Source organism: Sciurus vulgaris, assembly GCF_902686455.1.
Source record: "Sciurus vulgaris genome assembly, chromosome: 3".
In the NCBI taxonomy this organism is placed as follows: Eukaryota; Metazoa; Chordata; class Mammalia; order Rodentia; family Sciuridae; genus Sciurus; species Sciurus vulgaris.
Genome location: NC_136463.1, coordinates 104,183,034 through 104,197,117, shown reverse-complemented (window position 1 = coordinate 104,197,117; position 14,084 = coordinate 104,183,034). Strand labels below are relative to the sequence as shown.

At 44.0% G+C, this 14,084-nt stretch overlaps 1 protein-coding gene across 1 annotated transcript in view; it reads right to left on the bottom strand.

The window, feature by feature from the left end:
• Window positions 1-574: 574 nt before the first annotated feature.
• KIF5C (kinesin family member 5C) overlaps window positions 575-14,084 on the bottom strand; it is a 185,408-nt gene continuing 171,898 nt past the window's right edge. The window contains exons 25-26 of the mRNA XM_079134394.1: window positions 12,949-13,060; window positions 575-2,294 (exon numbers count right to left, since the gene is read on the bottom strand). Coding sequence (XP_078990520.1) covers window positions 12,954-13,060 — 107 coding nt within the window. The 3' untranslated portion in view covers window positions 575-2,294; window positions 12,949-12,953. The remainder of the gene's footprint in view (window positions 2,295-12,948; window positions 13,061-14,084) is intronic.

Genomic DNA, 14,084 nt, shown 5'->3' with positions numbered 1-14,084 from the left:
GGTGAACTGACTGGCTGATCAGCCACTAGCAGAATTATCCTTAAAAGACATTAAAACCAACTTCTCCTGTGAATAAAGTAAAGCAAATTTTGCAAGACCCTCATAGAGATCAAGTAACGTGGAAGTAACAGCGAATGTTTCTTTTTGAAACATGAAAGGGCCAAGTAATTCTTCAGAAGTAGAAAAGAGGCATCCAGGGAAAATTACTTTGTAAAGAATCTAAAATAATCTATTTTATGACAGATATTAACAAAGGCAAAGAGAGAGAGAAAGAGAGAGAGAGAGAGAGAGAGAGAGAGAGAGAGAGAGAGAGAGAGAGCGCTGCTGACCCTTGCTCAATTTCCAAACACAAAGAAGTACAGTTGCTTAATGGACAATGTTAAGTAACATGTATGACAATCGTTTCATTGGCAATCCTCTCAAAGACCAGTGTTTTAGCTCCCAGTCAGAGGCAAACATCAACAGCAAGGTTATAATCTGTGGCATATGTTATTACCTGACAATGTTTGCAAAACTTGCCCTAAAAGGACCCTCCTGTCAGGCTGCAAGCAGTGATCAAGAAGTTATGCTGGGAAGACACTGACAATGAAACCAAATGAAAACCATAAAATAAATGAATGCAAAATTGTCCTCTTCATGAAAGAAATAATTCAATAGAATTTAGCCACCTCACTTCCCTCAAAAACAAAACACGCAGAGACAAATACAACATTTAACGAATAACTTAAGCAGCATAGCTTTGCCAGGGAAATTTTATACAAGATGAGTTGGAAGTCAATGCACAGTCCTTAGCACACCCCCACCACAACACACACGTGCACACACACACACACACACACATAAACCTTTGACCCACAAGGCCATGAGAAATCCTCCCCTGGCATATACTTCATTCCAATGGTGACAGCTGCAGGGGACAGTGCCAGAACCACATGTCTTGGGCATGTATATGGTAGGATGCTTTTACAGAGATTGGTTGGGTTATCACCAGCTCTCCCCTAAATTTGTCATAACAAGCAGCAACACGCAAGAGCAACTTACTTGAATCCTTGTCAGTTTCCCTGAAAACTCGACTACTTGGAAATGCATCCTTTTAATATGCCCAACTGGAAGTAAGGAAGTCAGTTCTAGATTCATGTATTTGAATAAACTAAGAGCTAAATGTAAAAAAATCCATTTATACTCATTTCTTCTAATTGTGCCTAAAAGAAGATAAAGCTTATCTTTAAGAGAGAATTCAAATAAACAGTCTGCAATAATGGGTTAAAGTAACAACTTTTTCATGGCAGCTTATTCATGACAGGCACAAATTTTGTCAATTACTCTCCCCTCCCCCCTCGTCCCCAGGGCTTTCTTTTTCAGCTGTGGGAATGATGCTGGATTTCTTTGCAAGGCCTCCTCAAGCTTAAGATGGCTCCCTAGAGAAAACAGGCCATCCCCCACTGCAAGCTCCCCAGAAGGATCAGGGAGGAAGCAAGAGGGGGGTGGCCCCATCTCCACTCATCCAACTTTTGCAGCATTTTCAACACGTGTGAAGGAATGGAGTTCAAACCAACTGGGCCAGCAGAGACTAGTCACTGCAGGTTCAATAGCAAGCAGCTTGGAGGTGAATTTATGACTTCTTGCATTTACATAGATGTGTTGGAATGAACAAATTCTACATTGCTATTGTCAGATTGTTTCTTTCTGCCTTGAAGAAATATGCTTTGCATTTTAACAGGTGCCATACTAAAAGGTGTATTTTACAGATCCAAAGATGTGACCAGGATATTCAAAATGCTCCATCGGGGTAATTTGTTTTCGGAAAAGTGTTCTGAATGAAAATTTTGAACCCTATAGCAGCATTTTTTTTTTTCCCTAAAAATATAAAGTAATGTGTTTATATTACAGGAAACCAGACAGTTGAGGCAGAGTGTGATCGCCTGCCTCCGCGGCACTTGGTTGTTCCCCTCCAGGGAATGGCACATCAGGGTGTTCTGGCGGGACAGTGCACTGCCAGAGAGGCTCCAGGACGCCCAGAGACCACCCGACGCCCCGGAGGCCCAGGCAGTGGAAGTGGTTTTTGCGTAGTAAGTTGGATCTTCTGTAATCAGCTTCCGATTTCTCAGAAAGAGAAAGTCCAAGCACACATCTGTACAACACAGAAATTCTACACAGCTCAAAATACCTGAAACTGGCATACTGCATATGGCTGGGGTAAGCAAGTATAAAAGAAAATGGGAACTGTGTAGGTAGGGGGGAAATAAAGGAGTTGGTGATTAATGTAGTCCTTGACATGCTACGTGGAGTCAGATCTGTTGGAAAGAGAACCAAGAGAGAACATAGGAGTTAGAGAACATAGTAGAAATCCCTCCTTAGAAATTTTTTTTTAATTCTAGAGTTTTAGATGAGAGTTGTCCAATAAAAATATGTGAATCACAAATTTAATTTTCATTAAAATTTAAAATGGAAAGAGACAGGCAAATTATTTTAGTAATGTATTTTGTATAATGCAATAATTTCAACATAAATCAATATCTGGAGATACTTGACATTAACACATTACTCTTGAGAGACTTATACTTTTTTTTTTTCTCTTCTTCTTTTCTCCAGTGAATGTTTGCAATATGATGTCTATTTTTCACTTCCCTCTTCACTTCCAGCACCGTTCCAGTGCTCGGTAGACATGTGGCTAATGGCGAACTGATTGACAACACTGCCTCCTACATCCTGGTTTAGGTATTTTGTCTGACAGTCTCGACATTCTCTTCCTGCTGAGCCGATGGCCACGGCAGTAACACAGCGCTCTTCCTCTGCCTAAGGGGTGATCAACAATGCTGCTCATTTGCCAGCACTTGCATTGCCAGGCAGGTCAGGCCTGCCAGCCCCCTGACCCACACCTGCTGGCTCTAGAAGGATTCCCAGTTGTGAGGAAAGTTTCACTCCCATGGGGTAATGAAGTTTCCCCATAGAGCAGACCCTTTGATTTCATTCCCCTTCCCATCAGAGGTCCATCTGGTCATGGCCATGTCTCCTGAGAGACTGGACCAGTCCTGCCCTGGAGGACAGCCCCCTGCAACCTTTTTCAGTCTTTGGACCTCCCCCATAAGCGGAGGCGCTGGAAGGTTCAACTTCCTCCAGCCGCTGAGACCTGAATCTGTGATGTCGTGGGTGGGTTTGCTGCGGAGCTCACAGTGTCCTGGGGCACAGAGGGAGGGGTGGCCAGAGCCTCTTCCTTGAAAAACTAACGGAATCGCCTAATACAGGAGACACCAGACACTGAGGGCCAGCTACTCTTCTGGTTTAAAAGAGCCCCACAACCTGACACACTGCTCTTTCCTGTCGCCTCTAGAAGGCTTCACTGATTGTGTATTATACTATAAGAGGCAACCTCACATATTTTGCATAAATAAGCAGGATATAAAATCATATATATAAATAGAAATATTAAGGGAATAGAAAGGGATGTAGAAGTAGACAAGAGCAAAGTGGTGAGACAAAAAAGAGAGAATAAATATAGAACAGAAACTGAGCAGGAAAAAGAGAACAGCACATTCTTTTTAAGAATACCAATTCCTCCCCTGACACACAAAAAATAAATATTTGGGAGGAACCCATTTGGTAAGGGCCATCTCTAGCTCTAACCGTATCATCTCCACAATTACAAAGGCTAATCAAGAAGTTTTGAGCAAACTTACATGGTGATATTATGTCATTTTTAGAAGTCACCAGATGAGAAACATTAGTCCCTGGAAAGAGTATATTTAACATTTAGTTTTTCTGGTGAGATCCCATCTTCTGTTAGGTCCAGAAATAAAAAATGAAATGAAAAATCTAAAAGCACAGTCCTAGTTGTCATTTAAAATCCATCTTGAGCTGGAAACCAGTGGGAATGCCTTTTGAATACCGGCACTGAACATCCCAGTTCAGTTCTTTCAGGTTCATTCTTCTGAGCACACTCTCCCTGGGGTGAGGGGATGGTCTCCTGCATGCCTGGAGGCGGGAAGGTGCCGGGCACATACCTTACATTGTTGGATTATGGTTGATGCAAAGATTGCAGCCAAACCATGTTGACACAGCAAGCATTAGACACACAAACTCCACAGTGCAGCCTCAATAACTCCAGCAGACCATGAAGTGACACGATTTCTACCAGAGGCCTTTCATCTGGGTCCCCGACTCTCCCCTTGTGCAAGATCCAGCATGTTTGGGCTAACAGTGTGAAAGAAATGGGGGGCCGCAAGGAGGCCCAACCTGCTTAGTTTGGTCACCTCAAGGAGAGTGAGAGAGAACTAAGATTTTGACACATCTGAAGGGAAAAGCAGAGGAACCCACGCATACAGCGTCTTGTCTCTTCCATGAAGAGGCTGTTCCTCTTCACCCCCATTTGAGGACCTTTATGGTCCATCTTGGGTCTTTCTAGCATACCCCCCCCCCCCACCGGCAATGAATTCAACTAGGAAACTCCCACCCAGAGTCCCCACTTTCTGGATGTCCATCTCCTCTGATCAATTCAGGAGAGGAAGTGGATATAAATTTTGAAAATTTTTATCCCCAAGGGAACCATTTCTAGTCAGAGAGCTCTCCCATCCAAGAGAGAGGCTGGGGAATCTTTCTGTTGAGCCTCACTGAGATGCTCAGAGAACTTATTCACACAGGAAAGGGGACTGGACCAAATGACTCACTAGTGGACTGGTCCTGAGTCTCTGCCAAGCTGAGGATGGCAATTCAGAGTGGCAACGTGTGACCAGATTTAGAAGGAAATAAAAATCCTTTCTTTAGAAGGGTGGGGAAGGCTGAAGAAAGAAGCTAATTATATATAAGAATTTTACAAAGAGTATTTAGAGAATCCAACCCCTGACTTTAGCTTTTGCAATTGCTTACAGTGGATTTAAGCTTAATCCAAACAGTACATAGTTTTATCTTTTCTTTTGCCTTTCTATAATTCAATCCCCATATTATAAGAATCACCCGTGGTACTTTTCTCATGACTGCCAAACAGGACTGGATTCATCTCACTGAAGCTTTGGTGCAATCTGCCCTGGAGGAACTGTTTGAGGGGTTCAGAATTTATGACTCTAAGAAGCAGGACATGATGAAGTATTAAAGTCTAGCAGTCCAGTGCACTGTAGACCAAATGGGGGATTCTTTCTTCCAGGTGCTGTGCAAGTCTCCCTTTGAATTCAGGACACACCCGGTGGTGCCGCCTGCTTGCCTGCCCTCTCTCCCTGCAGTCCCACTTCATTGTGTGTTTTTGGATTTTTTTTTTTTTTTTCTCTGTTTAGTTTTGCTCCTGCCCCATTGCCCTGTGGTAGTGGGATGGAACTCAGGGCCTCACACATGCTAGGCAAATATTCAACCCGACGTGATGTCTCCATTCCCCATATTGTCTCATTTTAGGCCTATCCCAGTTATCAGTTACTACCTGAGCATTTGTGAGGGCTGCTTTTTGCCAGGTACTTCTCTAGGACTTTTTCTCTCTGCACAGTCTCCCATTCAGTTCTCAGACAATCCTATGATGTCAGTGCTATGATCCCAACTTCTCCAGGCCACAGCCTTCTCAGCTGTTCAGTAGCCAAGAATGTTGTCTGGAGTGACAAGGCTTCTGTTCATGCACTTGCACCAAAATAGCACACAGCCACAGACAGAATGCAGAAGCAGCTAGGAGAACCCAGCTGTTGTCTATTAAGCCAGACACCAAAGACATTCGCAAAAATGTAAAGCAGTGCCATTTGGCCAAGGTTTTGAGGTTTTCTTAAATAGTTACTTTTGATTAAAATAGCATATATAGGCTTACTATCACTTTTCGATGAATCTTGTAGTATTTTAACTTTTAATTTTATGATACCTATGGATAAGTACAACTCACAAATATTAAAGCCTTTTGATGTCATTGGTCCTTTTTAAGAGTACAGACATCCTAAGGCCAAGAACTTTGAAAACTGCAACACGACCAGAGTTCTTGGTCCAGCATCTTCTGCCATCAAGTTGTGGGATCCAATGGCTCAGCCTCCTCTTTGGAATACAGAATTCAGAGAGTGGGCTAGATGTTTGTGGACAACACGGGCAGTTGTGGCCCGTGCTGGATCCGTCTAAGCCGTTTGTGTCGTTAACATGTTCAGCCCTCACAGCCAGCCTGTAGGTAGGTACTGAGCACACTTTACAAAGGAGGACACTGAGGCACAAGGATCAGGATGAAACCCAAGCAGCCCAGCACACCCGGGCTCATGATCAGCCAGTCTGCCCTGCTGTTGCAGTCTTCCCTTGTATGCAAATTCTTACACTTTAATCACTAATTGATAGGCTTTTCAACAGTAGCAGCAAGATGAATGGCCCCAGCATTCAGATGTGCAGAATGTGTGGCTGAAGGACCCCTCTGGGTCCCTGCTGTCAGTGAGGCTTCTGGGCTCACTACTTCGAGGGCTAAACCCGAAAGCAACTCCTTGTCCACCTTCAGGGATGGACACAAGTCAACATGTTCCTCATATATGGTATTATTGACTTGTGAGTCCAGGAGAAGGGTCAAGGGACATTGGTGCAAGAGAAGTGGCATTCAGGTATTAAGTACCAAAACAGAAAGATGAGAGTGAGTCAGAGAGGGAAACAGACAAGGGTACAAATGAGCAAGCGCCAGGCTGGGGAGCTCGGCCTGAACCCAAGGACACATGGAGGTCTCAACGGGAAGGGCCTTGATGTTGCAGTAGACAAGGCTTAGTAGAGGGAACTGCATTCTGCCCGGGGTGGAATGAGGAAAGGAGGAGATGGGCAGGGACAGTGTGGGGTTCAGAGAAGGGTGGAGCTCTCTCAGTTCACAGAAGGAAGAGACAGCAGGTGAAGTGGACCAAAGTTCAGGGCTTCAGCTGAGGTTAGTGAATGCACAGGAATGGCCAAGCGCATTCAAGTCAAGGACACCCGAGATTTAAGTGTTAGGTTAGAAAACACTGAATTTCCTATCTCTGCTGTACATCTAGAACCTCCCTAAGGGGGTTAGAGCTTCCTGTGACAAGACTTCAAGGACGAGAAAGTAATCTGTGCATTCCCAGCACCTGGCCCTAGTGGGGTGGACTGAAGATTCTGAGTGCAACAGGTGCTTAGAAACACAGCTGACAGTCACCGTTGGCCACTGTGGGCAGCAAAGGGAACAGTGGTGAAAACCCGTAAGTCTCATTTCGTGTCTGTTCTGTCCCACCACTGAAGAAGCTAAAGATGCTATTCATATTAACCCTGGCAATTCACAATAAAGATCCTCAAGGAGTAGGTTCTAAAGAGACAGCCAACCTTCAGTGACAGTTCCTCGTCCAAGGAATGAACATCTAAGTTATCTGGTTGACCCCCTTATAGCCAGGCACCTATGGCTGCACATTTGCTCTTACTATAACTGAGTTGGCACAACTTCCCATGACTTTTATCACCTTCAAGCTAAAGAGAAAGAGTTGGACTCAGTAGGAAAATGATGTGATCCAGCCACATGAAAACATGCCATAAGGGCATGCTGTGATTCTGCAGTGGTTTTAACAAAGAAAGGGTGGGAAAAAACGGAGCCCTGTGATGAGCCACAGAAATAAGGGCACGGCAGACTCTACAAGCAGCCATGCACCCCAGGGTCACACTGTACGTAGTTCTTAACTGTCAGCAAAAGACCAACTTTCATTAAGCTATGTTAAGGGGGGCAGTTTGAATTTTTGATCTTATTTTAATCTGTTTTGACTTTATAGTTGTATAAGATATGTAAGAAGGAAACATATTACTTACAATTTGCAAATATTTAAATATTATAAAAAATAATTTAAATCGACTCTGGGAACCTGTGAGAATTCATGTGTTTTGATACTGAAGACTGAACCCAAGGGCACTGTGCTACTGAGCCACGTCCCCAGCCCTTTTTATTTTTTCTTTTGAGACAGGGCCTCCCTAAGTTACTGAGGCTGGTTTTGAACTTGTTCTCTTTGCCTCAGTCTCCGGTGCCACGATGATTACACATATACCCACAGTTGAGAATTTATTTCTTCAAATTAATCTTTTAACTACTCAAGTTTGAGACATAATGGTCTAAATACAGAAAAACCAAAGGAAAAAAAAAAAGAGGCCCTTCTGCCTTCAGTCTAATAGTGGAAGTTTCAGCGATGCCCCCCTGGCGCCATCTGGTGGACATGTTTGAACTTGTCTCCGCTGCCTTGTCAAAGCTTGCCAGGAAAGGGAGCTGATCTCCAGGGCCCTCAGAACCAGGGAGCTGGACAAATATTTAATTGGCTGTCTACATCATATTAAGTGTGGGGCCTTGAACAAGCACTCAGCTCTACCTGAAAGGCCCATTTCACACCTTCCTGTTCTCACTCCTGCAGCACTGTCTCCCCTCCTAGCTGAAAATCTGACTTCTTTCTTGCACCAGAAAATAAGCACCAAATGAAATGTTAAGTCCTCTCCACACACCCATCTACCACCTCCTGCATCTGCACTTTCTACTCTGCCCCTCTCTGCTGGATCATTATCATCAGCCTACAGATAAGCTGTAATATCTCCCAACTTATAAAGTATGCCCACACATTTTATAACCTCACATCTCCAAGTCTTTGCTCCCCAAATAAAACCCCAACAGTGTGTTTGCACAGTCGCAGACTCGACTTCCTCACCCCTACTCTCTGGATCATGCTAACTGGGCCTGAGGTCCCCTCTCTGAAACTGCCAAGGTCACTACTATCTGGCCTTTGCCACCCAGTTCCTGTTATCATCTGACTCAAGCTCAGAGCTGACAACCTTCCTTTTAGGACAGGGTCTTCACTGGGTCCTACCACCTCATATTCTCCTCAGACCCCTTCACTGGTGATATTTCCTTTTCTGATCTTCCCACTTGTCAGTCCCCTGATGGTCTAACTCTCCCCTCCCTCCACTCCCCTCTGCCCCTCCCTGCTTCTCTAGATTACCTCCCCAAGATCCCAGGTCCTATTGACTCTAAGGCCCCTGGTCCTAGCCTCTCTCCTGGGCTCCAGACTCCTGGGTCCAAATGCCTATCGACACACCCACTTGGATGGAGAACTCAGTTGGACATCAAAGAGGCATAAAAAACCAAATGGAAACCACATTTTTTCCCACATAACCTATTCATTGCCCAATTTCCCTATCATGGTTAAAAAGATATCATTATTCATCTAGTTGTTAGGGTCTAAGCCTAGGGACATGGATTCCCTCCCTTTCACCTCCTTCTCTCTACCTTGATCAATACTAACAGCAAATCTAGCTGTAATACCTGCACCAACTCTGATGGATTCTCACCCTGGCTGCCACTAACTCAACCAGCACCACAGGTGTCCTCCAAAGTGGACATGTACAGCAGCCTCCTCTGTGAGTCCCTACTCTTATCTCACCCCACACACACCCTTTCCCTGGAGTCCAGCCCAGAGTGGCCTTGTTCAATCATGAACCAATTCCCACCCCTCTTATACCCAAAGCCCGCCATTTTCCCAGCACAGATTGTAATCTAAACTGCTCACCTTGGCTTCAAGGCCTCATTCACTGGGGCCCAACCCCTTTCCAACAACTGTAATTAGGATAGTCTCCCAAGATCCCTGGCTCCAGCCATACCAGCCTCCCTATCACTCCAAAACAGTGCACTGACTCACCTGAATGTTCCAGCATCTGTACCACTTTCCCCCAGGTTATTACATGGCTACCATTTTTCCCTATGGAAATTATTTCTCAAATGTCATCCTCTTCATCTAAAATGGTATCCCCCATCTCTATTCCTTTAATCTGTTCTTATTTTCTTCAGAGTACTTACAACCATTTGAATTACCTTGATTCTTTTTGGTCCCCCCCAAGCAAGTATACCACTGAATAAGGACAAAGTCTTCTCTGTCTCCTCCACTGTTAAACCAAGTACAGAAAATGTTCTAGATGCCTGATTCCATTCAGCAGATAAGGAAACTGAGGCTGAAAGAAATCAAGCAACTTGCCCAATTGATGCACAGGAGTTAAAACACCAAGGTCAGGACTGGAATCTAGGTCCAGCCAGTTATAAACTGAATGTATTTAGTTTGCTGCACTATTCTGGCCCAAGTCCAGTTCTGGGACTTGGAAAATGGCCATGCCCCTGGGGCAGCCCCCTTGGATTGGAACCAGATAAGAGCAAAGCCAGCATCACCATGGATTCTTTGACTTTTTACCTGTTGCCATCTCCACTGGCTCTGAAACCTTGAGGATAGACCAAAATACTTGTGACTACATCCATTAAAGCCTGAGATGAAGCCGAAGGAAGGCCCAAAGATCTCCAGACACCACCCGAGTAAGAATATGCCACTCCGGCTTCAAAACAGGATGAGAAAAGCCATCAGCCAAGGTCATTTTCTGCCAGGGCAGACACTTTAGAACAAGATCCCAAAGATCAGGAAAGACAATTTCACAAAGGTTTTGATCTTATCTAAACACTAATTCCATATCTCTAATTATTTTTAAATGATTTAGTATTTCCTCACTTCCAATTACAATTCCCCACTCCATTGGTTACTAACTTTTTAAACCTGCTCTGACAAATTCCCAGTCATTTTTTTAAAAGTCAGTGCTCATAGCTTTTAGATAAATATTACTTTTATAAATCTTCATATCTGCTCACAGCACCAAATAGATGCTTAGTTAGACATGGGCCTTCCTCACTCAATGGTTATATTACTATAGAGATACAAAAAATCTATTTCATAACAACTTTGGAATCACTTAATCAGTGAAATTTGTATGTTAATCACACAACTGATGGCTGGGTGGTGGGTTCTCCTGGATAATCACAGGATGGGGACTAGTTGCCAGGGAAACCACCCATGTACCAAGAGGGATGGAACTTGCAGTCCTCAGTGGGGAGGGTCAGCAGGTGGAGTTGTTCACCAACGGCCGATGATTTCACCAATCATGCCCATGTCATGAAGCCTCCATAAGAACTCAGGGCTTGGGGATCTTCTGGGTTGCTGAACACATGGGGCACCTGGTGGGCGGTGCTCTTGTTGAAGGCATAAAAGTTCCAAACACACCCCAGCCTTGCCCAGTGCATTCTGCCATCTGTAACTTTTTAATGCCTTTTAAAATGGGTATATATAAACAGAATGTTTCTATGAGTTCTGTGAGCCACTCTGCAAATTACCTGAACCTGAGAAGGGCTTGTGGGAACCCCAATATATAGCCAATTAGCCCAAAGTACAGGTCACAACCTAGAGCTTGCCACTGGCATCTAAGTGGGGGGCAGTCCTGTGGGCTGAGCCCTTAACTTTATGGGGTTCGACACTATCTCCAGGTAGTTAGTGCCACACTGTGTTGAATTAAAGGATACCCAGTGGGTGTGTGCTGGACAGCCTGGTAGCAACAGTGTGGAGTGATTGTGAGAACAGGTAAAACACTTCAAATTTTCCTATTTCTAATAAAGGAGAATAGAAACCAACATTTATCAACCAATCATTGTGCACCAAGTTCTGCACTGTTCGTCTACATTTTTACTGAGCACTTGTTATGTGCCATACACCTTCCAAGCACAACCTCATTTAAGCCCCTTATTACTGCCAACCACCCAGGTAAAAGATTCTCCCCATTTCACAGGTGAGGAAACAGACTCAGGTTAAGTTACTTGAAAGATGTGGAAGATGTGATACCTGAGAAGCCAGGTCCCCTGTCCAACTCCACCCCCTCAACTACACTGCCCTCCCAGCAAGGATCTGCTCTGTGACACTGTGAGAAAGCATCTGGCTACAGGAGCTGGATGGAGATGAAGTGTGCACAGTTCTTAAAAACTTCACTTGAGGGCTGGGGAGATAGCTCAGCTGGTCGAGTGCTTGCATCGAAAGCACAAAGCCCTGAGTTCGATCCCCAGTACCGCAAAAAAAAAAAAAAAAAAAAAAAAAAAAAAAACTTGATGGCTTGGGAGGCTGAGGCAGGAGGATCTCAAGTTCAAAGCCGGCCTCAGCAAAAGCAAGGTGCTAAACAACTCAATGAGACCCTGCCTCTAAATAAAATAAAATATAGGGCTAGAGATGTGGCTCAGTGGTCAAGTGCCCCTTGGTTCAATCTCTGATACCCAAAACCCAAAAACAAAAAAAACCTCACTTGAGGTCAGACAGTAATAATAAAAGAGTAAATACTATCTGGCTCACTCTTTAGATTCAGTTCCTGAGACTTAAAGTCACCTCTCTCTTCTGTCAGTTTAATGTAGCTTTAATATTCATTTTTCTTATTTTGATAGACTTTGAGCATCCTTTATTCTTGTGTCCTTTGTTTTCCTATGGGGTTATTGATTTTGATTATGAAAATATTGACTTGTTATAAAAATATTGAATTTTATTATCAGTTTATAGTCCTTCCCCCTTTTTCTCCTCGGGATATGTGTTATTTACATTTTCCCCAATTGGTCATTTGTAGAAAAATAATCTGGATGTGCCAATTAGTAAACATTTTGTATAGTTAAATTTACCAATTTATTCACTCAACAAATACTGAATTAGTACAATTCTTAAAAACCCTGCTTGAGGTCAGACAGTAAAGGGATGATTATTATCTGGCTCTTTCTTTATACTCAGTTCTGAGACTTAAAGCTGCCTCCTACTTCAGTCTGCTCTGGGTAAAAGCAGTTGACAAACAGGTAATGCCCTTGTAAACATCAGCTGCAGAGGAGAGTCCCACAGACAAAAGGTAGCTCAGGAGAGTCTCATCAAACCTCACCTGTCCATGGAAGTGATTAAGCCAGACCTGGCTCAGCGTCACCTGCCCCAGTTGTCTCACTAGAAGACTCCAGGGCTCTAGAGGAGAAGTCAGGTCCAGGCCTCTCACCTGGAAGCCCCAGGGCCTATCGTGCAGGGAATTGAACTCTTCCCTATTAAATGTCCATTTGCATGTGGCTGAGATGGTAGGACTGGGGCTCTGGGAAGGCAAGATGGCTCTGTCTCCAAATACGTCCCAGGGATGCTCTAAAGAGAAACCACCCCAGACAGCACGACTCACTCTATTTATTTCTGGTAGTGAGTGGAGTTTGAAGAGCCGCCTCCTCCCCCTCGGATGGCATGGACGGCTGTTGGAGATGATGCTGGGTAGTGTCCAGGGCGGATGGGCTTAGCTGTATCCAAGAAACAGAAAAAAGAGAGAATAGACATTCAATTCTTTCTGTGTATCTGTGACCAGATACTTAGGGTCACAGGGGACAACCAAGAGTGAGAAAAAGGGGAAACTGGCTTCCGTTAGCAATACAGTTAGCAAATCCAGGACAATCATTCAGGGGACAAAGAACTTACACATTGATCAGCTTATTTTTAAATAAGAAAAAATTTTTAATAAATTAAGAAAAAATTAGAAACAAAGGACTTTCACTTGCATTAAGGTAGAGCCAAAGGTCCCCCAGGGATTTCACAGGGATATGCACAGCCCTGGAAGCAGAATTCTACCTGTGATGTGTTATCTGGGGAAAGGAGTCATAATTTTCAATAGATCCTCAAAGGATATGAAATCCAACAAATGCAACAAATCACCAATCTAAGGTATTTTAAAACTGGAAACAAGAAGTTGCTGGCTCACAATATATCTGCACAGCAATATCTAATGCAAAATCATCTTACATGGTGGGAGAGATGTTTCAATTCAAAAATTTTAAAAGATCCTTCTTTAGAGAACATTCCTAAATCCCTTTTATTGCTATGGCTTTAACCTGCAACTATGACTCAGTGACTACACCCTCATTTCCTACATGGGCAGCATGCCCAAATCCATATAGGTCTTAAAGGGGCTGAAGCTCCTGGGCCCCCTGAGGGATCCTAACCACACCCTGCTCACTGATGCCAGTTTGGCTCTTTCCAGGTTATTTCCAAACCTGTGCTTACAAGCAGCTTTCCCTAAGGCATCCTGCCACATACAGGATCCTTCATAGTTCTGCCTGATGCAGAAAATAAGAAGTCTTCAGGCCTTGCTGAGAAATATTCATATATTCCAATATTTCTAAGAGCACTCCTCTGTTTAACACCAAAGACCTTTGCCTTCTGCGCAGACCAGCTTCTGATCCAGCTTGGAAGTTCTGAATACAGCAGCAAGTGCCGGAATAGCTCAGAATCGGGGAGTGGCTGCTGATGTTCCCACTTTACCCTGGTGTC